This window comes from Vipera berus (assembly GCF_964194415.1).
Source record: "Vipera berus genome assembly, chromosome: 3".
NCBI lineage: Eukaryota > Metazoa > Chordata > Lepidosauria > Squamata > Viperidae > Vipera > Vipera berus.
The window spans coordinates 119,617,464-119,641,768 of NC_138204.1; the positions used below are offsets into that span (position 1 = coordinate 119,617,464).

Here is a 24,305-nt window from a genome sequence, read left to right on the forward strand (position 1 = left end):
TATGGTAAAACTAGCAGAAAAAGTAGGTCCTCCTACATTTTTAAAACGTCTTTTATTATGAAACATATTTTGAGTCTTGAGTAATGTTGGCAACACAAGTCAATTGATCCAAGACTTTTGAAAGCGCCTCAGTTGGATTGTGAGATTTATTTGACCTAAATGGCTCTATTTCCTTGTGATGTCTTGCTGGAAACGACCAAAAATTGTTTACAGAGTTTAAAAACTGCATTCAAACACAGCTTTTTTCAAACGAAGGGGGGAAAAATGAATGAAAAAAAAATTAATATCGGTTTCCAATAGTTGGGTTGATTAGGTAGCTTCATTTTCGATCCCGGAAAGGAAAAGAACAAAAAACAAAGGGAACTTGGAAGTTTCGTCCTGGGCGTTTCTACCAGATCTATCTCTATAACAACGGTACCTGTTCAACCACAGAGAGGCGGCTTCCCGCCTTTCTCATTTTTGAGGAGCCTACTTTGTGGAACGCGATGACGACAACAGTGGGCGTGGCGGACATTCCGAACGACAAGGAAGCAGCGGCTGGCTCTGCCCGGCCGGCGCGGCGGTTCGTAGTTTCAGTCAGCCGTTGGCGAGCGAGTCCCGCTGCGGGCGCTCGTCTCCGGCGTTAGCGAGGCGCCTTCGGCTTTGGCCGCCGCCGCTGCGCTGCTGGTTCTGCTCGCCGAAGTTGGAAGTCGTGTCCTTTTTTTGCGGGCCGCGAGCCTTGCCGGTAGTCCGGGGCAATGGAGAGCGGCGGGAGCGGGTCCGGCCGAGCCGGCCGAGAGAAGAAGAAAGGCAAGAGCGCTGACGAGGCTTCGGGAGCTGCGGGAGCCGGAGAGCCAGGTGGAGGCGGCGGCGGCGGCGGCGGGAAACCGCGGAAATTCGTAAGTCGTCTTAAAGAGAGGGAGAGAGGCCACCTGCCTTGTTGCAAGAGGGATTTGGGGCAGTCCTTGGGCAGAGCTGCCCTCCCTGCCTTCTCTTTGGGTCCCTGCGCTTGGCAGAGCCGGCTCGGCCTTGCATATATGGGTGCAGGCAGATTGCCCCATCGGTTTCTCGACGGGGCGAGGCAGGAAGTTTCCTTTCCTCGTGGGTCCGTCCAATAGCAGAGTCGGAATTCTGCCTGCCTGAGTGTGATTCAGGCCTCGGTTCAACCCCTTGCCTCACCAACTTTTGGGGGAAGTTTTTTTTTCTCTCCTATATTTATTTATTTTTATTTATTTTAATTGCATTTATATCCCGCCCTTCTCCGAAGATTCAGGGCGGCTTACAAGCTTAGCAGTAGTTTAGTTAGTTCTCCCCGTTTGCAGGCTTCCTGGACTGTATCTTGATTAACCTTCACCCCCAGTCTTCACTTGATGCATGCAACATCTGCCCGTCTGCATCGTTCAACCTTATATTCTGCTTTAAAACTCAACAAGAGTTTCTACATCATGCCTGGATTAAGGTCCATTGAAAAAGTAAACATACATAACAAGCTGTGACCTTTATCCGCATTTTTTTTAGCCAGCAGGTAAAGTCTCCTTCCAGAGTGCTCTGAAGCTGGTCTTAGAATACTTTTGAAGGGATCAGGGCAGATTAGAATAGAAGTGTTGAGTCAGGCAAGATCCAGCTTAGTTCAGCATTTGGTTTCCAATAGGAGCCAGCCAGATGCCTCTAGTTCCTCCAAGCAAGAGGTGGAAAAATAATACCCTTTCATCGCTTGTTCTCTTGCAACATATATCTGGAAGCAAACTGTCTCCAACCTGCAGATAACTCTTTGACCCTTAATAGATCTTTTAAAAAGTTGACCTTGTGGAATCATGCAATCCCCTTTTAAAAACTGTCCAAGTTAGGGACCATCATACATCTTGAGGAAATGAATTTCACAGCTATCTTTTTCCCATGTCTTCCAATTAGCTTCACTGATCAACTTGTCTTAGTGTTTATTATTTATTCGATTTTTATTCTGCTTTTATCTTGTGCAACTCAGGGTTATGTCTGTAATGCTGCCTTTTCTTCCAATTACAACCCTGTGAGATGCGGTGAGCTGAGACATAGCAACTGACTTAAAATCATCCAGCTTCCTTCTGTACCGCATGGAGTAGTAGAATTCATAGTCTCCTAGGTTCTAGTCCCACTCCTTAGCTCGTACAACAGGTTGCCTTTCTGGTGTGTGTGTGTGAGTGCGTGGAAATTCTCCATGTTCACTTTCTAATGTCATGCATAGTTTAATATAACTCATTCATGCCTGTCCTCAGTTGCTGCTTTTTCAAATCTCAGATCCTGGTTTGTTGCTTTTTCTTGAAGGGACATTTGGAATCCTAAGATCATTTTGGTTGGCATCTTCTGCATGTTTTGCAGCTGAATTATATTTTTCAAATGTAAACAGCACTGCACTGAGATGCAGAAATACCATACATTTGTACAAGATGCTTTAATTTTCAATGCATTTCTAAAGTTCCCTTGTGCGGGACATTTTTTTCACAGCTGCTGTACCCCAAGCTAGTATTTTCATTGTCCTATTACTTTGATTCCCAGTTCTTTTTTCCAGAATTCCTGACAGCTCAGACTCTTATCAGCATATATGTGTAGTTACTTTTGTGTGCACCATTTTATACTTAGCCTACCTGATCCTGTATTGATGCATATTTTGCCCAGCTTAAATAGGAATTGGAAGATCATTGATCACATTTCTGACTACCTAGAAATGAACAAGGTGATTACTAAAAGCCAGCATGGGTTTGTTAAAAAAGATCATGACAGATAAATCTTATTGCCTTCTTTGACAATATGACTAAGTTAGTGGATCAGGGAACTGCTGTGGATATATCATCTTCATAAATGAGAATGGAATGGAATGGAATGGAATGGAATAGAATAGAATAGAATAGAATAGAATAGAATAGGAAGGGACCTTGGAGGTCTTCTAGTCCAGCCCCCTGCTCGAGCAGGAGAACCTATACAATTTCAGACAGGTGACTGCCTAATCTCTTCTTAAAAACCTCCAGGGATGGAGCACCCACGATTTCTGAAGGCAAGCTGTTCCAGTGGTTAACTATCCTCACTGTTAGGAGCTTTCTCCTTAATTCCAGGTTGCTTCTCTCTTTGGTCAGTTTCCAACCATTGTTTCTTGTCCTGCCCTCTGCTGCTTTGGAGAATAACATGAACCCCTCTTCTTTGTGGCAACCCCTCAAATACTGGAATACTGCTATCATGTCACCTCTGTTTCTTCTTTTCTTTAGACTAACCAAGCCCAAGTCCTGCAGCCATTCTTCATATGTTTTAGTCTCCAGGCCTTCGATCATTTTAGTTGCTCTTCTCTGAACTTTTTCCAAGGTCTCAACATCTTTTTTGTAGTATTTGACCAAAATTATTTGCATTATTCCAGGTGTGCTCTCACTAGGGTTTTATAAAGCAGTACTAATACTTTGCGTGATCTTGAGTCTGTGCCTCTGTTTATACAACCCAGGATTGTGTTAGCTTTTTTGGGTGCTGCTGCACACTGCTGGCTCATAGTCAAGTGAGAGACAAAAGGGAAGCTAATTAAATTTGGAGGCAACATCAGGCTAGAGGGAATTGTGACCACTTTGGGAGACAAGCTCATGATTCAGAAGAATATTGGTGGACTTAAGCATTGGACCATATGCAGCAAGATGCAGTTCAGTGATGTGAATAGTAAGGTCCTACAGTTAGCAGAAAAAAACAAATGCACAGGTATAGAATAGTTGCACCTAGCTTAACAGTAGTAACTGTGAGATGGATCTAGGTAATCTAATAGACCACCACTTAAGTATGAGCGAGCAGTGTGCTACAGCTGCCAAAAAAACCAATGCAGTTGTAGTTTGCATCAACAGAGCAATACGTTTAAGATCATGAGAAGTGATAGTACCACTTTATATTGTACTGATGAGCCCACACTTAGAATATTGTATCCAGTTCTGGTCATCATGATATAAAAAGTATGCTGAGACTTTAGAGAGAGTGCAGAGAAAAGCAACAAAGATAACACAGGTTTGGAAGCTAAACTGTATGATGACCAGTTAAGAGTACTAGGTGTGTGTAGCCTAATGAGAATAAGGATTGTGGGTGAAATGATAGCTATCTTTCAGTCACAGAGAAGAGGGGGTTGTTCTCCAAAGCACCGGAGGGCAGGAAAAGGATTATTAAAGAGAGATCCAACTTAAAACTAAGGAGAAATTTCATGACAAAGAGAACAGTCAATGGAACAGCTTGCCTCCCGGAGTTATGGGTGCTCCATTGCTGGAATTTTCAAGAAGAGATTGGACAACCATTTATCTGAGATGATGGAAATGATGGATATTTCTTTGGAAGGAGCTATAATAATTTTCTCAATTGAGATAAAATTATCTGACACTAAAATCATTATTGCTCTCTGTGTCAGATTCCATACTTGAGCAAGCCCCTGTAATATCCAGGCTGTTTTAGATAAAGTTATGTATATCCATTACCGTCTGCCATTTGACTTGCTTATGGAATGAAAATAGTGATAAAGATTACTGTGTTGGGTTGATTGCCCCAGAGACTGCATGTGGGTTATGCAAACTTATTACTTTGAGCCTCTCAAGATTTTTGAATATTGTTGGCCAAATTTAGTTATACAGTGGTACCTTGATACTTGTCAATAATTTGTTCTGGAAGATGCAATGAATACTAAAACCGACTAGTTCTGAGAAAACCACATGATTTACTTTGTGACCCACTCTTTGGGCCAGAAGAAATAGTGAATCATGAAGTAGCTGATGTCAACAATTTCTTCCTTATGCATCCAATACTGGGAGAAAGATGAGTGCCAGGAGAAAATTTCTGCTTTAAAATGCATTGAATACTGAATTTGATGATTTTTGAAGCAGTTGAGTGCCGAAGTATGACGGTATTGGCAAATTTATTTATTTATTTATTTTATTTATTTTTGGGACTTATATGCTGCCCTATTTCCCGAAGGACTCAGGGCGGCTAACAACAATAAAAACAACAATACAAAAGTTAAGAGAAATTAAATAAACAGCCCCAAAATAAATTAACTAAACAATTAAAAATTAAAACATTTTAAAAACCCGTCGTCAGTCCAGGTCAGCCTGATGAAAAAGGAAAGTTTGGCAAATACGTGCAACATGGTTTGGTATCAGGTTACATGGAGTCTGTTGTAGTTGAGAATACTTAGTTCATAATTTTTAAAGAAATAGAACATAGAATAACAGTGCTGGAAAAGACCTTGGAGGTCTTTTAGTCCAACTCCCTGTTCGTCTCATTCTAGACAAACGGTTGTCCAGTCTTTTCTTAAAAAACTCGTGTGATGCAGCACCCACAATTTCTGGAGGGAAGCCATTCCACTGACTAATTGTTCTTACCATCAGGAAATTTCTCCCTAGTTCTAAGTTGGATCTCTCTTTAATGAGCTTCTATCTGTTACTTCTTGTCCGGCCTTCAGGTGTTTTGGAAAATAGGTTGTCCCCTCTTCTATGAGAGCTCCTCATTTATTGTTGTTATCTCACTCCCAATCCTCCTCTTTATTACACTAGACATGCCTAGTTCCCTCACCTGTTCATTGTATGATTTAGCCTCCAGACCCATTATCATTGTTGCTCTTCTCTGTACTCTTTCTAGGGACTGAGCACTTTTTTTGTATCATAGTGAGCATAACTGCATGCAGTATTCCAAGTGTGTGGTCTTACCAGTACAGTATAAAGCTGCAGTATCACTTCTTAGAATCTAGATGCTATCCCTCTGTTGATGCAGCCTAGGACTGCATTGTGGTGGGGTTTTTTTGGCAGTTGCAGCACCCTGCTGGCTCATGTTAAGTGCTGGTCCACTAGGACATTAGATTCCTCTCATTTACTACTACTGTTGAGCCAGGTACCACCTGTTCTATACCTGTACATTTATTTTTTCTTGCCTATGTATAGGACCTTACTATTGTCACCACTGAATTGGAATCTATTGAATAAGTCCCAGTGTTTAAATCCGTCAAGATCCTTCTGAATCATGAATTTGTCTTCTGAAATATTAGCTATTTCCCCTAGGTTGGTGTTGTCTGCAGATTTGATGAGTTCCTCTTCTATTCCTTCATCTAGCTCTTTTATGAAAATGTTGTACTAGGCCCAACAGAACCTTGAAGTACAACACTGCATGCTTTCCTTCATGTAGATCAGAGGTCCCCAATCCCTGGTCTGTGGCCTGTTGGGGACCAGGCCGTGCAAGTGGTAAGTGCGCGAAGCTGCATTTGTACAAGTGGCGGGCACACACAAACCATCCCTTCTCTCTCCCCCCCCCACTGCTGACGTTCCACAGAGCTGGAAAGATTGGGGACCACTGATGGAGATATAATTCCACTGAGTACAGTTGGTCAGCCAATTGTGAATCTATCTGGTGATTGTACTGTGTGTCCCACATTGTTCTATCTTACTGTGGTCTACTTTGTCAAATACGTTACTGAAGCCGAGGTAAACTGTCCATAGTATTTCTCTGATCCACTTATTCAATCACTTTGTCAAAGAAGGCAATGAGATTTGTCTGGCATGATCTGTTTTTAATGAACCCATGCTGGCTTATAGTAATCTCCTTGCTCGTTTCTAGTTACTCACAAATCCATTGCTTGATTATCTTTTTCAGAATTTTTCCAGGTATTGATGTCAGGGTGATTGTAGTTTCCTGGTTCCATTTCCCCGCTTTTTGAAGATTAGAACTACATCATCTCTTTTCCCGACCTCTAGTAGTTTCCATGCTCTAGATCAGAGGTCTTCAAACTCGGCCCTTTTATGACTCATGGACTTCAACTCCCAGAATTTCTCAGCCAGGCATGCTGGCTGAGGAATTCTGGGAGTTGAAGTCCATGAGTCATAAAAGGGCCGAGTTTGAAGACCCCTGCTCTAGATCTAAAAAGGTTTTGTTCAGGGGTTCTGTGATTCCATCTGCCATCTCCTTCAGAATCCTGGATGAAATCCATCTGATCCTGGCGATTTGAACACATTTAGAGTGGATAGGTGTTTTCTTACCATTTTCTTGCCTATTTTGATTTGTATTCCAGTTCTGTCTCCTATGGTGCTGTTTTTGATAGGTTGGACTATTTTTTTTTTACTCTGTGAACTTTGAAGTGGTCAGCCTGGTAGTATTTGGGGCTTTACTGGATTTCATGGTAAAACCTACAAAATAGGATAGATGGTGATTTAATATTATCTAGGTATTCTGAGTTTTAATTCTTTCTGGCTTTGGGGATGGGACTTGTTTATTTATTCCTCTGTGTCCAGTTGTTCACAAGCTGTCATCAGATACTAAAGAACTAAAAGGATTCTGCTAATTAAGTTGATTAGATATCTTGCAATAGTGTTAATTTGGTTCCAGCCCCACATATTTTTCTTTGCACTTTTAGTGAGAAGTAAAATTTTGGTTGTCTCTTGTTTTAGAAGGCCACCTGCAGAATAAGTGAGGTCTACATTTTCTGCTCTAATTGCTTTCTTAATGCATTAAACCACTAAATCAGGCATTCTTGAAGTGTAAATATTGCAAGCAAATTAAGGAGTTTGCATTTTATTTGTGGAAGATGGCATGTAAAGCCTCACATTCCACCTGAACAAACTAGCTGCCAATTCATTCAAAGAGGGGAAAATGAAAATGTTCCACTTTTGCCTGAGCAAGTGGGGAAAAAGTTGCTGCAGAAGCTACTGCTTCTGCCCCATAGAAAAACCTGTTGGATCAAGTGCAATGTGGACAAAGCTGCTAGTGTGTTTCAATGAACCCTTGTTGCAGAGAAAGTGAGAAAAAAAACAAAGAGACACATTGGTGAACTGAAAGAAATAGGATCTTCAAGGCAGCAGTCCCCAGTCCTATCCTGCTGTGGCTGCTGGGGATATTTGCTGAAAAATCCACCAACAATGAAGGACCAGGGAGGTGGGGGGGAGAAGTTGATTCCTTTGCATAGGAGGAGCCTTATGGTGTCTATGTCAGGGGTGTCAAACTCAATTTCATTGAGGGCCGCATCAACACTGCGGTTGCCCTTGGGGCGGGTGGGTATGGCCAGGGTGGGTGTGGCCTACTGGGTGGGCGTGGCTAGAGTGCGTATGGCCTACTGGGTGGGCATGGCCAGCTCTACATTGTTCACATCAAGGGTGCCTATGGGGGCCTGGGCAGGAGTGGGACAGATCTGAGGGTCTCTGGCAGAAGGAGGGTCTCAGGGCCAAGGCAGAGGGGGCTGTTCCCTCACTGTTTCCAGGATGGCTTCGCGGGCCACATGAAACCACTTCGCGGGCCGGATCTGGCCCCCGGGCCTTGTCTTTGACATGTCTGATCTATGTTAAAATTGAACAGCTCTCTCTCAACAGAGGGGGAGGGATATGACACTACCTTTCTCTTGTTTACAACACAGTCCTTTCAGTAGTTCCAAGAAGATTCCACACCCATTTGAAGTCTGGTTCAGGTGACCCTGAGGGCACAGATTACACCCCCAGGGATCCTCAACTACTCTCAGAGAGCTAATGTCCAACTTTCAAAGTGCCAACAACTAAATCAGGGGTTCCCAACTGGGGGTGCGAGACAATATTCCAGGGGGTACGAAAACTTGGGTTTTCAAAATTGTAGTGTATATGGATAATTTGTTGCTGTTATTTCGAACTTTTGTAAGGGGTGCAAAAATATATCAGAAGTTTTCTAGGGGTGTGGGGAGCTGGTGAACTAGATGTTTGCGAGGAATATAAATCCTTCCATTCCTCACCAATCAGTCAGAACTGAAAATGCTTCTCAAATGAGAAGAAAAACATCTTAAAGAGAAAAAACAAAGAAAATTCATTGGTCTTTTGAAAAAGCACCTTTGGGACAACTTTGACCTGGATGACTGAGAATCTCCATAGAAAAACAGAATGCTATCATATCTATTTGTCCATTCTCTCTCTCTCTCTCTCTCTCTCTCTCTCTCTCTCTCTCTCTCTCTCTCTCTCTCTCTCTCTCTCTCTCTCTCTCTCTCTCTCTCTCTCTCTCTCTCTCTCCCCTCCTTCCCCCTCTCTCACATACAGTAATACTGTACATGAAGAAAGCAGCTGCTTAGTTGATGCTGCCTATGTAGTAGTTCATCACCTGAAGTTCCTGTTCTTTGAGTAATGACTTCCTCTCAATCTAGCTCTCATTTGCATTTTTTCTTCTGTTGTTTTGACGTTTTATGGTACATCTGTCAAAAGTTTAATATTTTGATGTGTTAAAGCAGGGCAGAAGCACAAGTGAGGCAGACATGCTTTAGTCAGCTGTCAGTAAATGATTTCTACTTTTGTAATATTGAAGCATGCTGGATGGTCTTTTGGGTGTAACAGTTTGAAAATTGTTTGCTTGTTAACTCATTTCATCACTTCACTGTTCCGTTAGCTGTAAGCTTTTGGGTGGGTAGCCTGTTTCCTGTGTTTGAAACCACAAAGGGAGAGGGAGAATGTCTTAGTCAGATATGAAATGCTAGGGAGGCTGAGTTCTTTTACCCAAATGAGAAGTATGAGAAGAGTTGCATTTGCTCAAATAGAATTTAAGCTTGAGGCTGCAATATAAAATAAAGTAAAAATGAGCAATTTAGACAGCAGTGTATAGAAACATGGAAGATCTAATGTGAAATTCTGGTCAGCTCCCTTGATTTCTTGTTCCTTTATAGAGAGATCTATGGGTGAGAAGATAAATTACTTTTATGATTGCCAGCTTCCATATGCTGGTTCCCTTTTCCTCAGTCCCACAGTTGTGTATCTGTCAGGGCCCACTTCAAAACCTCATCCCAAGAAAGCAGGACTCTTGGAACAGTTTCATTCCACAAGGAACTTTTATTAGGAGAAGCTGATAGCAGGCATAATAGGCAGGATCTGAGGGTTTCCCGCTCAAATCAATAGGTTAAAAGAGTCCCAAGTAAACCCCACCCCAATAGTTCATCCGGTCAGTTTGAATGGGCCAATCCTCAGGTGTTAAGTCCGCTGTGGGAAAGGAGGTGATAACGGGGTCCTTTCCATGCTTGTGAAGATGTTGTTGGGCCTTCGCACCTTCCCTTCCGCAGCGAGAGATAAACCAGATGGCCAGAGGTATATTCCTTTCTCACCCCAAGATAACATCAAGGGAGAGACAGTTCAAAGAGTAAATATGTAGGAACAGCGGAAAGGATACATTTAAGGAAAGCAGAATAACATAACACAGAGCCTTCCTCACTCCTCCTCAGGAGAATGGCAGAACCCTCAGAAAGAAATGAATTAGGAAAGAAATGAGATAAGCCCCCCCCCCCCAGGAAAAGAATGGTTTTTGACAGTATCCTGAACTTATAGCTAAACCAAGAGGAAACAAAATTCCTGAGTTTTCAAGTGTGTTAATCTAAAAGGAACTCATAAAATTTGCAGAAGGAGGGTCTCAGGGCCAAGGCAGAGGGGGCTGTTCCCTCACTGTTTCCAGGATGGCTTCGCGGGCCACATGAAACCACTTCGCGGGCCGGATCTGGCCCCCGGGCCTTGTCTTTGACATGTCTGATCTATGTTAAAATTGAACAGCTCTCTCTCAACAGAGGGGGAGGGATATGACACTACCTTTCTCTTGTTTACAACACAGTCCTTTCAGTAGTTCCAAGAAGATTCCACACCCATTTGAAGTCTGGTTCAGGTGACCCCGAGGGCACAGATTACACCCCCAGGGATCCTCAACTACTCTCAGAGAGCTAATGTCCAACTTTCAAAGTGCCAACAACTAAATCAGGGGTTCCCAACTGGGGGTGCGAGACAATATTCCAGGGGGTACGAAAACTTGGGTTTTCATCAAAATTGTAGTGTATATGGATAATTTGTTGCTGTTATTTCGAACTTTTGTAGTGTATTTTCAAGTGTGTTAATCTAAAAGGAACTCATAAAATTTGCAGATGACACTAAACTGGCAGGAATAGCCCACATCCCAGAGGACAGGCTTAGGATCCAAAAAGATCTTGAGAAACTTGAACAATGGGCCCTATCCAAAAAAATGAGTTTCAATGTGGAGAAAAGCAAAGTTTTACATTTAGGAGGAAAAATCAAAGTGCAAGTATAGATTGGATGAGACCTGGCTTAAAACAGTAACTGTGAGAGGGACCTTGGAATCCTAGTTGATGATCACTTGACTGTGAGCCAGCAGTGTGCAGCACCAGCCAAAAAAGCTAATAAAATCCTGGGTTGTATAAACAGAGGCATAAAATCAAGATCACGCAAAGTATTAGTACCGCTTTAGAAAATCCTACTGAGAGCACTCTTGGAATACTGCAACCAATTTTGGTCATCATACTACATCATACCTTGGAAAAAATTCAGAGACGAGCAACTAAAATGATGCAAGGCCTGGAGACTTAAAACATATGAGGAACAGCTGCAGGACTTGGATTTGGCTAATCTAAAGAAAAGAAGAAATAGGGGTGACATGATAGCAGTATTCCAGTATTTGAGGGGCTGCCACAAAGAAAAGGGGGTCAAATTATTCTCCAAAGCACCAGAGGACAGGACAAGAAACAATGGTTGGAAACTGATCAAAGAGAGAAGCAACCTGGAACTAAGGAGAAATTTCCTAACAGTGAGGATAATCAACCAGTGGAACAGCTTGCCTTCAGAAATCGTGGGCGCTCCATCACTGGAGGTTTTTATGAAGAGATTAGACAGTCACTTGTCTGAGATGGTATAGGTTCTCCTGCTTGAGTGGGGGGGCTGGACTAGAAGACCTCCAAGGTCCCTTCCAGCTTCTATTCTATTCTATTCTATTCTATTCTATTCTATTCTATTCTATTCTATTCTATTCTATTCTATTCTATTCTATTCTATTCTATCATACAGTTACACACAAGGGAATTAAAGAAAGTGAGGATTAGATGGAATACAGAAAGAAAAAAATAAAAATAAATAAATAACTTCGCAGGATCCAATCTGGATCTAGTCAGATTGGATCCTGCAAAGTTATAAATAATCTACAATCAGAATTGGATCCTGCAACATTATCTTTGGACACATATATTCACCTTCATTCATTTGTAACTTTGTGGAATATAAATATAGCACTTCTAAACCATGGGGTGGTTTTACTGAGTGGAGCCACAGATAATATTTTTAGAGGGTCACCAGTCATAGAGAAAGAGCTAAGTTACATGCATGAGTTTGAGAGGGAGATCTTTGAGAAAATATAGAAGGATATAGAAAAAGAGACAGCACAGTGGCTAACACATCAAGCAAGAGAAGGGTAAAAGGAGACATAGAACAACCAAGAGAGTTTTATACTCCACATTGGCTATTCTTCTAGGTCACATGCTACAGTGCTACATAAAGACTTCACTTCTGGTTTAAGGAAATTAGCTTATTAGTATTTGTTATGACTAAATTAAGAGAACACATTTCCCTCTTCTCATTACTGTGGCAATCAAAAATGAGCCAAAGGTGGCTGTGGCCAGGATCGTTTGAAGGTTTGACAAAGAGTTTTCATGTTTGTTCATCCGTTAGTTGTAAAATGAGAAGTTTCTATGAGTAAAAGATGGGATTGTGAAGAATACATTGTAGCCAGAGCAAAAGAGAAAGTTGAGTCTGCCCGTGATGGTAAACTGAATTCAGAAATTCCATGGGCTAAAAGTTCCCTATACCTGTTATATGGGATTCTAATTCATAGAGGGGATATTTTTTAAGTGGTAGCACATACCCATACATTCAGTGGAAAAACTTTTCTCAAATTGTAACAGGAGGGAAAGAATTACATTTTATCTCTTTCCGTTGAAAGGGATTCCTATTTGCTGATGTCTGTAGAGATTCTCAGACATCCAGGTCATGATTCGCTTCTCATTCAAGAAGCGTCTTCATTTCTGACTCCGTCAGAACTGAAGAAGCTTCTTGGATCAGAAGTGAAATGTGTTCAAGGAAAAACAAAGTCCAGCTGCCTTTTGAAAAAGGACCTTTGGGACTATTTGCTGATGCTTTTTGCAAAATACAGAATAGAATAAAGAATAACAGAGTTGGAAGGGACCTTGGAGGTCTTCTAGTCCAACCTCCTGCTGAAGCAGCAGACTCTTTTGCATTATTGAAACTTATAGCTTAAATGCAAAAATGCAAATAATTGAAGTAGATATTCTATCAATTAAATTGTTCTTTTTCCAATGATTTTTCACCCAATATCCCCCCATTTTTGTCTTTTATTCTTCACATACAGTTTGGAACTCTTCCCCAGAGATACGTTGTCTTCATATTTTTAAAAATGTGTTTTAGAATATCTTGGTTTTTGTATTTACAGATAGCTTAGATTTTTGTATGCAAAGAATACTGTCTGAAATACACATTCACATAAAGCTTGCTAGTACAATTCACGCTCTTTAGCTCTTTGGGTGAAATGCTTGGTGGGCTTAAGAATTGCTATTAAATACGATCAAAAGAAAATGGTTTAATTGTGTTTCTAAGAAGAAAATAACTAAGAAGAAAATATTTGTGGACATTAATGCCCACGTTATGTGTATTGCTAGCCCTTTCTCTTTTGCTCCTGGATTTTTTGTAATCTATTGATTCATTTTTTCTGCCTTTTTTGTTTTCCCCAATTGTAGAATTTGAAGCGTGCAATGGCAGATGAGGTAAGAGCAATTGTGTTATATATTTTTGGCATTAACTGTTTTTGTAAGTTATCTATAAATCCTAATACAAATTTTGTGCATTCTCTTCCCTGGGTTTTTATTATTAGCTTTCTGACTGCTAACTTCTCTTTTGTGAAGTGTTTGCCTTGATAGAGTATACTAACCATTTTAAAAGATGGTATAGTATTCTTGTCTCTGTTACTGTATTCCTGATGCTACTCTTTTTGCAAGAAATGTTTGTACATATTTAATGGTATCTTTTGTTGAAGCTGTGTCACTTTGACTCTGGCATCCAGTTTGTTCAATGGATTAAATATATAGTTTGCACCGGCAGATTGAAAGGAGAGTGTAATTTTTAACCTCTTCGCCTCCTTGGTTGCTTTTCTATAATGAGTCTGGAAGATAACATATTATGTTACCTACCCTCCCTTCTTTTTAAAAATCTGATTCTCTGAAGTATTCCTATACATAATAGGCATTGGGATGATAGGCAACCACAAGAGTTCCCATTGTTTTCTCTCATCTTTAAAATGCATGCATTATCTTGATACTTAATTTGAAGTATTGTTAGTACCTAAATATGCCTCTAGTGAGAAGACAGGAATTCTAAATAAATCTTTGTATCCCAAAGGCGGTGGTAATGGATTGTCCATCAGTAAACAAACTGAAATTTAATTTAGATGAGAGGGAACTCTGGTGGTTATAAAATCAGCATATGCAAGGACAGGATACTCTGCTTTGGATAATGTTGCAGGCCTTTTTAAAATAGAAATTGAGAAAGACTGCTTTTAGCTGGTTGAGTGACAATGAAAACTGCAGACAATGTCCTATCCCACTTTAAAAGAAAACCTTTCAAATATTATTCAAAAGGTAAGCATTTCATTTCCATCCATTTTCTGAGGTGCCAGGCTTGGTATAAAACTGACGAATTTTAATTGATTTGCCCCTATAGGATAGTGTATCTTTGTTGTGTCTGGGTTTTTGGGGTGTGTGTGGATGGGTTCTGGGATACCAAGAGGCATTGCACAGCTAGTTGGCAAACAAATTTGCAAGCTGGAAAGAGGTTAGCAGCATCAGGATTGTGAAAATCTACTATATTGTTCAGAGAAGCAATAGGAGTAAGCTGGAGCAGTGAGAAACACTAAAAAGTGGTATTTATAGTTTTGCTATCCCCTATCCTAGAAACAGTTGCAATATTTTGTTTTAAATGTGTTATAGCTACTGATTTTAGCAAAAGAACAATGCAAAAAACAGTACTTAAATCATACGTTTATTCTTTGAAACTCATGTGAATGCTTGGGACAGTCCCTAAGTTAGGCACTTGTTCAATCATTGTCAAAAAGTTTAAATCTGCCCTAACACAGAGTTTGACCCAAGAGGGCATATTGAGTTTCCTTGAGTCAATCCTCCATCTTGGGCCCATATAGAATTGTAACATTATTGTCACAAGGGACTGTGAGTTAAGGCTTAAATGGCCACATCAAAGATATTGAGAGGTGAGAAAGTAAATACAAATCAAAGTAATATTAGCCTTGCCAAACCTAAAAGAGTTAGTTTAATAGTTTAATAAAATAACAGAGCTCCTTAGCTGGACATAATTTCAGTGATAGATAACCCATTAGCCACTCTGCATTTAATCTTCTCACTGGTCTCTCTGTTAGGAATTGCATTTGCAACAGTGTGTATGTGAGTGTGTGTATTTTGCAGACATTTGATTTAGTACATCAAAGTAAATCTATTTTGATCTGATCGCGTTTAATGGAATGATTCAGTAGAAACTTCAGTGAATCAAAGCACCATTAGAAGCTTTGCACAGCCCTGGTAATTAGAGAATTGCATGAAGAGATTTAAAAGAACATTGATTTTGATTTTTCCAATACATTGCCAAAGTACTTATACATTATAGATAAGAAAGTAGCACAATTTAAAATTGAATGGAAAAGAATAGAAAAATAACACCAGCGTTAATTTTATATTTTATTAATCAGCTTGAGAGATTCACCAGTATGAGAATAAAGAAAGAGAAAGAAAAACCCAGTACAACACATAGGAATTCATCTGCTTCATACTCGGATGTTTCTGGGACAGGTCAGACTTTGCAGGATATCTCTGATGAAGATGTACTTCTTCTCTTTGAGCAGATGCTGGTAAGTACCATTACAATTATACCTTGAGAATAACAAAGCTAAAAGTTCCCCTTTGCTTGTAGTTATGCTGAAATGAATGTGTAATTTTTGTGATGTGAAAAATTCTCTTTCTGCTCTGGGAAGGAGGACTTTGATTACTTTTTCTACTGCAGCAAATAAACAAAAAATCCTAAACCCAGAATTCATTTAGGAGAAATCAAATATTGTTATTTGTAATTTTGTCCAAAGAATACAGCTTCATGTGACTGGATAGTCATCTAATGGGGATGGCGTAGGGAATCCTGCAATGTACATATGGATAGACTTGATGATCTTCTAGATAACTCTCAATGATAATTCTATGATTATATTTATGCTTTCTTTGCTAGGTGGATATGAATCTAAATGAGGAAAAGCAGCAGCCTCTAAGGGAGAAAGACATTAGTATCAAGAGAGAAATGGTGTCTCAGTACCTGCATACTTCTAAAGCTGTGAGTTCTTGGGTTGTGGAGTGGTCAGATTTAGAGAATACGTCTAGGGTTTGCTTGATTCATGTTGCAGGATAAGTGTCAGTTATCCAAAAATTACGTGTAAGAGGTTAACTGTCAAGGATGGCTGGAAATCAGGTATCTATCATTGTCTATACCAGGGGTGTCAAATTCAATTTCATTGAGGGCCGCATCAGCATTGCGGTTGCCCTCAGGGGGCCAGGTGGGTATGGCCAAGGTGGGCATGACCTACTGGGTGGGCGTGGCTAGAGTGCGTATGGCCTACTGTGGGTGGGCATGGCCAGCTCTACATCGTTCGCATCAAGGGTGCCTATGGGGGCCTGGGCAGGAGTGGGACAGATATGAGGGTCTCTGGCAGAATGAGGGTCTCTGGGCCAGGGCCAAGGCAGTGGGGGCCGTTCCCTCACAGTTTCCAGGATGGCTACGCGGGCCACATGAAACCACTTTGCGGGCCGGATCTGGCCCCCGGGCCTTGTGTTTGACATGTCTGGTCTATACTCTTTGATACTGTTCTCTGGTTGTAGAGCACAGTATTTAATATGATCGCTTATTTACTGGCTTCTCTGAATAAAGGAAGAGCTGAAAAAATCTTAGTGGCTTCAGACTATAAAATGGAATAAACTCAAGGTAGTTTCAGCCATTAATTGAGCATAATGCTTGTTCGGTATAGTTACTTTATTTAGTTTACAGTTAGAACATCATTTAACTGCTGTGAATCTAAAAGTAAATGGAAGGTTGCAATGTTTCCGCTGTTTAAGAAGCAGGGAATCAGAATATAAAAAAACTTGACTGTTAAATTGTGTCGTAATTAAATAAGGTTCAGCCTAAGCAGTCTTCCCAACATCTCGCCATGCTTCTGAGAGATCTGAGAAAGCAACACACTTGCACTTAAACGGACCTAATAATTGCCCAAAGATTATTGTTCAAGCCACAAGTGGACTATGGTTGAAATGACAGCAGTCTTCCATTACTTGAGGGGCTGTTAAAGAGAAGAGGGGTTTTTAACCTATTTCCCAAAGAACCTGAGAGCAGGACAAGAAGTAAGAATGAAACATCATTAAAGAGCGATCCAACTTAAAACTAAGGTGAAATTTCCTGACAGTGAGAACAATTAATTGGAAGTTATGAGGGTTCCATCACTGGAGGCTTTCAAGAAAACATTGGACAGCCATTTGTCTGGAATGGAATAAATTCTACTGCCTTAGGCGGGGTTGGACTAGAAGAACTCCAAGGTCTATTCCAAACCTATTCTGTGTTCTAATCTCTGGGAGAAGAACGTTCCAAAGGACAGACACTTTGGAATTTAATTCTCAACTGTCATAGAATTGCAAGTTGTTGATGTGGCAAAGGGTGCTTCTGCAGAATTATAATTCATGAGATAGCTATAGTTTTTCTTGAACTGGTCGGTTTTGGCAATAGTCTGTTCTTGATTAATGTGGTATGCTTTGTATGAGTACCCTTGTAAATTTCTGGAAATTTCAGTTGGTGTATAATGGAACAGCTAGGGTGCTAAGAAGTACAAGGTGCAGAAACTCTGCAGTACCTCTACTGAAAAAGTTTTACTGGTTGCTGGCTGTTTACTGAGCTTAATTCAAGAGCTCAATTTAAAGTCTTAAATAGCTTGATGCTGACTATCTAAGTAATAACACCCTTTCCTGTTAAGATACATATTTCTACCCTTATAATAAATAAATAAATAAATAAATAAATAAATAAATAAATAAATAAATAAACCTTTATTGTCAAAGTACAACATGTGTACATTGAGATTAGCTGAGCCTCCCCCTGTGCTCTCTCCCCCCAACACACAATGACAACAAACCCTCCATCCCACCACACTATGTGAACCAACTACACCACACACCGGCCTCCCAAGTCAACTCTGCATAAGATTATATCCCATTCAAAAGCCTAACAGCCCACGGATAAAAGCTGTTCTTCAGCCTGTTGGTACGGCTGGCTATATTCCTATATCTCCTACCGGATGGTAGGAGAGTAAAGAGATACCGTCCAGGGTGTGAGTCATCCCTGAGAATCTTCCTCACTCTTCCAAGGCAACGAGCCCTGGCGATGTCATCCAGTGGTGTCAGGGAACAGCCCACAATGTCTTGTGCTGTGCTCACTACCCTCTAATACTTTCCTATCCGCGGCTGTCAGACCGGCATACCAAACCACAATACCATATGAGAGGACGCTCTCTATGGTAGACCGGTAAAAGAGGGTCATTAGCTGTTGTTCTACCCTGTTCTTCCGCAAGATCCTAAGAAAGTGAAGCCTCTGTTGGGCCTTTCTAGCCACCTGGGTTGTGTTAACTTTCCAGGTCAGATCTTCACAGAGGTAGACCCCCAGAAATTTAAAGGAGGGAACTCTCTCTACACAGTCCTCCCCGATGTAAAGTGGGGCAGGTTCCTCTTTTTTTCTCCGGAAGTCTAACACCATCTCTTTCGTCTTGCTGATGTTTAGGTGCAAGTTGTTGTTACTACACTTCTATCCTATTTAGAAAATTAGTAAATCCCATCTGTTTTGCCAAGCTTTTAATTGTTAATTGCTTTTAATATTTTATTATTAAATTTAATTCATAATAACTTTATATTCCATTTTTTGTTTTAATCTAACTTAACAAGTCTCACTTGTTTTAGTCTTATTGAGTAGTTGCTGGACAAGAAACATACATATCAAACAGTAATAATAACTGATTCCACATTCCTGAAATCAACCTCAGACTTTTTACAAGAAATCCGAGTACAAATTTCTATTATGAATTGTAATTATAATTATAAGGCAAACATACAGTGAATTGCCAGCTGTATTCTAATATATTTTTGAAATGAAGTATAGTAGATTATTAATCTCTGGGATGGAGAAAATAATAGAAAGCCAGTATTTAAATACTGAAGTAGCCCTAAATTATAGCAAATAGAAAAGGATTATAATTGGATACAGTTCAGCAATATCCATTTTTAAAACTGAAAGCTTTGTTGTATTCATCTGTTGGAACATTAGAGAAAAATTCAATTCAAGAATTTTATTCTGTGCTGTGGAGACATATTTAATTTAGAAAGAATGGATATATATTTATCATTCTTTTTCGTTTGCAGGGCATGAGTCAAAAGGAGAACTCGAAATCTCCTATTATGTACATTCAGGAACTAAAATTTGGTCTTAAAGATGCACAGCTCCTTGGATGTTTGGAGTCTCTACGTGTGTCGCTCAATAACAATCCTGTCAGGTAATGGTTCAGTTGGAACGTTGTTGATTGCTAGATACTGTTTAAAATTTGTGGACATGATGCATGTCTGGAGACAGATGTACAGCTAGTCCTTGGTTTACAACTCTTCATTTAACGACTGTGTAAAGTTATGATGGCCTAAGAAGTGATTTATGACCTGTACTCACACTTATGATGGTTGCACCTCTCCCACAGTCACCTAATCACATTTTTGGCACATCTTGGTCATGTGATTGTGATTTGCGATCATTTTTGCCAATTCCTGGCAAAAAAAAACCGTTGGAGAAGCTGGATTGACTTAACAGCTGCATGATTTAATTAACGATTATGGTGATTTGATTAATGACCACCATAAAAATTGTGTTTAATCAGGTCCAAATCGACTTATGACTACAGCAGTTTACAATGGAAATTCTAGTCCCAATTATGATTGTAATTCGAGGACTACCTTTATGCAATTGCCAGTGCAATAAGAAGATGAAGTAATTATTTTATTTAGATAATAACGTGTTTTATTCTGCAACAATTACAGCTGGGTGCAAAATTTTGGAGCTGAAGGTCTGAATTGCCTGCTGGACATATTGAAAGGTCTTCATGATGAGAAGGATGAGTTTTCTGGGTAAGGAGCACTTGAATTAAGTTGAGATAAAATGATAAAATCTATACATATACATGTACTTGTATATATTATAAACTAGTATAGATAATAAACTTAGTATATAGATAGAATATGCTTAATTCACAATCACCCAAATGGAATGCTTGCACGCACACACACACACACACACACACACACACACCTTGATAAATTTGTATATATGCACAAACATTCTGCCTCATTGGTGTATAAAAGCGTGCACATTATGTGGATTGTAATCTACCATGCTGGTCCAGTGTTGGTCAGTAGATAGATGTTTTTTAACTTCTCAGTGTAGGGTTGAGGGGGTGTTATTGGCCCCAAATCATCAAGTGAGTTTCTGTGCCTAAAGGAGGTCTAGAACCTGAGTCTCCATACCTTAGTGCAGGACTCTAAATACACTGGCTTTCATAAGTAGGTTGGAAGGTTGAATTAATATACTGTAGCTTTTAATATAGATGGATGGGTGGAGGGATGAATGAATGAATGAATGGGTAAGATGATATTTGCATGCTGGAAACTTGTTTTCATTGTGTGTTTTATTTGGGTGTACAAAGATAAAAGGAAAAATAAGGACATTTGGGTAGGATAAGGATAAATGGACGTATGGATCCACAAGATTGGGCCTTGTGGGTAGTATTTTTATCCAATCATATTTTTTCTCTACTGAATTTTAATATAGTTAGGAGCATTCTGCCACAGTTTCTTATGGTTTTGCATGTTTTTTAATGTTCTGGAATGGAAGCCTACATGTGTAAGTAGATAACTCTGGGTGTAGAATTAATATTTTTTCAGTTTTGTTTCTTGTATTTTTCCAGGTCGTATGACTTCAGGATCCAACATGAAATTATTAGGTGTTTAAAAGCTTTCATGAACAACAAAGTAAGTCCCTTATTTTCTCCATGTAGAAACTTGTGAATATAATTCCTTATATTTAAGGAATATAAGCAAAAATTAGTAGAAAGCAAAAATTACAAATGGGCAGGAATTTAAACATGTTCTTTTTCAGCAGTATTACTCTATCTTTAGACAAAAAAAATTAGCTGGGTAACCTTGGGCCAGTCACTTTTTTTCAGCCCTAAAAAGGAGGCAGTGACACTTCTGAAAAATCTTGATTCACAAGGACTTTATTCCAGCTGAATAGTTGTGAATATTAAGATTTTGGAGAATGGCATTGTGAAAGAAAAAGTTTATTCATGCAAACGTCTGTCTACAATTTTGCATATTTATAAAATGTAGAGAAAAAACTTGCAAAGCTGCCAATACATGAAACCCTTTACCTCAGAAGGCATGATCTGATTTGTATTTTCAGACTGTGAATACTTAAAACCATGGTTAAGAGCCACATGAAATATAAATCTAAAAAAAAATGAAGCAGAAAATATAATTCAAGTAGAAACAAAAAACCCTGAAAGGTAATTTGAATGAAAATTATAATTAATGTTATTTCCTATTATACTACTAAGACTTTTAATTCTAAATTTAGAAATTGTGAGGAGAGAACTAAAGAGACAAGACAAGGATAAATTTCAGGATTATGGGAGTCTAAAATGAGATGAAGATAACTGTCTAAGTTAAGAAGAACTGTACTGGAAAGATTAGGCAGTATTAAAAAGGAATACATTTACTGAAAGAAGATGAAAAAATCAAATCAGTTTCTCAAAGCGGAAGAAATCAGTTCAGGAACACTATTATACACTGGATATGAGCATAGAAAATGATGCTCTAAACTTACAAGCAAGGGTCATAATAAAGCAAGAATATAAGGATGGGTGAGATAATGACTTTGAACATTAGCACTATTTAAAATATGTTAAAAGAAATTTACAAATCAACAAAATTAATTGTGGCCACACATAGGCAGAAATTTTTGACATCTGTCTTTTGTCCTAGTTTATTCAAATAGTTTCACTGCAGATAAAACATTCCTAAACAAAATGTTGGCAGGAAAACACTCAAAAAAATGAAGAGAAAGTCTAATAAATTTTTCTGTGAGAGTTATTTGTGAGGAGATTATGAGTGATTATTTGAAGTGGTATGAACATTGGAAAAATACTTTTGAGAATTGAGAGAAAGAACAGTTTAGGCATAAAAAAACTAAAATAGAAAGGAATGCTAAGTGAACTGTAAAGTAAGTATATCTGAGAGGTGCAGAAGGAATAAAATCAATTGTGCAAACAGTAGTACGATAATGGAGTTTAAAATATGAAAATATGAGAAAAAGAGAATGTTGCAGGCATTCTAATCTTTAAGAAATGTTCTACCAAGAACACACTTGGTCAAATTTTTGACCCATTTACTGTATATATAATTTGTAATAGTTTATTCTCTTAATTTTACCATTTGCAAGTAGATTTTTTTTATTAATCTTCAAATCCATTTTGTTTATTGCATCAATTAATTTGTATATGTTTTACTGAAAATCACTGGGGCTGTTAGCCAAGAATATGGCATTACCTATATATTACTAAAACTCTGGATTTAAAACTTTAAAATGCTGATTCCTGTAATCCTTAACTGAGCAAAGTGATGTACCATAGGGCAAATGTTTTTCAATGAAGATACATTAAATGGGCTAACTTTCAGTATGTGTCTGAAATCCGTGACTCCCATGGAATTGAAATTTGGCAAATTTTATATAAAACATATTAAAATATAAATATCATAAAGCAATCTATGGCAACACAAAATGTCACAATATTTCCTCTGCTGATGTTTGACTGTGCTATACAGTTCAACATTGGATATCTTGTAGACAGATATATCTCTGAATGTATCCCACCTTTTCCAGTGAAGGCAGTACATTAGAAATATCTCTGAAGTGATGAGCCAAAGTTTGGCATGGCTCATCTAGTCTGCATATAAAAGCACAAACGTACTCACATGCTGAATCAACACACTCTTCAACACCATCACAAAAATTCCTCGTGCCAATGCCATTTATCCTTAAAATACATTACTAAGAAAATTCTTGTATTGCATTTGGCTCAGTTTTCAACTATTTGCTAGCATTTCATTTCAAAGATGCATTTCTGACCCTAATTAATAATTTCTAACATATTTTAACCTTTCATTAAACTCATCCTTTCAGGAATGTATTTGTCAATTTCACATGATCAGACCATGTTCTTTAAAATCTGTTGCATTCTTCCCCTCTTTGTTGACAAGTTTTTTCCCCTTCCATTTCTTTTTAATTCAAACTCTTTGACATATACCCCTCGTAACATTCCACATTGCCACAGTCATCGGCAAATGAGCCCTTGAATATTGACCCCCAGCTACCCATATATGTCCCAATTGGTGGAATGTGCACATCAGTATGTTGGGAGACAAAGTAGTTTCTAGGTAGACATTCTTGTGTGCATAGAATACCATGTGCCTGTTTGCAGTAAAACCTAGCTTTAGTTATAACATGCATAAAGATAGTCGTTGCATAACGAGAGTAACTGGGATTTTGCAACTCTGTTGCGAAGTGATGCAATCATTAAGCATGGTATCATTTGACTGCCATTTGTGACCTCCTGCTGGCTTTTCCATTTACTTTGCTTGTTGGAAGCCAGCAGCGAATGATGCAAATAGCAATCCTATGATTGTGGGATGCCGTGACTATTGTGATTGTGAGTTGGTTGTCAAGCACCCAAATTACAATCATGTGACAGTCACACCTAGAAGAACTGGTCATGTCTCCTCGTAGAGTGCCATTGTAACTTCAAATAGTAACTGAACAAGTGATTAATAACTGAGGACAATCTGCATTGTAAAATATTTTTAAAAATGACTGGTATAAGCAGTCATCGACTTACAACAGTTCATTTACAACTAAGTTACAACAGCATTGAAAAAAATAATTTATGACTGTTTTTCACATGACTGTTGTAGCATCCCATGGTCACATAATCAAAATTCAGATGCTTGGCAACTGACTCATATTTATGAGTGTACAGGGCCACATGATCACTTTTTGTGACCTCTTGACAAATAAATGGGGAAGTCAGAGTCACTTAACAGTCCTGTTACTAATTTAAGAACTGCAGTGATTCACTTAACAACTGTGGCAAGAAAGGTCACAAAATAGGTAATATTCACTTAACAAATGTCTCACTTAACAACAGATTATTGGGGGGCTGAATCATGCTTGTAAGTTGAAGACTATCTGTATTAACTTTAACCATTAGCAGGAAATGATGCATCAACATAGATGCTGTAAGCTTTAGGTTTCTTATTTATATATGGTTAGATCAATCTGACATCAGATCTA

At 39.1% G+C, this 24,305-nt stretch overlaps 1 protein-coding gene across 1 annotated transcript in view; it reads left to right on the forward strand.

The window, feature by feature from the left end:
- The first annotated feature begins 384 nt into the window (after nucleotides 1-384).
- DIAPH1 (diaphanous related formin 1) overlaps nucleotides 385-24,305 on the forward strand; it is a 99,229-nt gene continuing 75,308 nt past the window's right edge. The window contains exons 1-7 of the mRNA XM_081324764.1: nucleotides 385-878; nucleotides 13,520-13,546; nucleotides 15,535-15,693; nucleotides 16,062-16,163; nucleotides 19,280-19,410; nucleotides 19,943-20,029; nucleotides 20,866-20,929. Of these exons, the coding sequence (XP_081180890.1) occupies nucleotides 738-878; nucleotides 13,520-13,546; nucleotides 15,535-15,693; nucleotides 16,062-16,163; nucleotides 19,280-19,410; nucleotides 19,943-20,029; nucleotides 20,866-20,929 (711 nt within the window). The 5' untranslated portion in view covers nucleotides 385-737. The remainder of the gene's footprint in view (nucleotides 879-13,519; nucleotides 13,547-15,534; nucleotides 15,694-16,061; nucleotides 16,164-19,279; nucleotides 19,411-19,942; nucleotides 20,030-20,865; nucleotides 20,930-24,305) is intronic.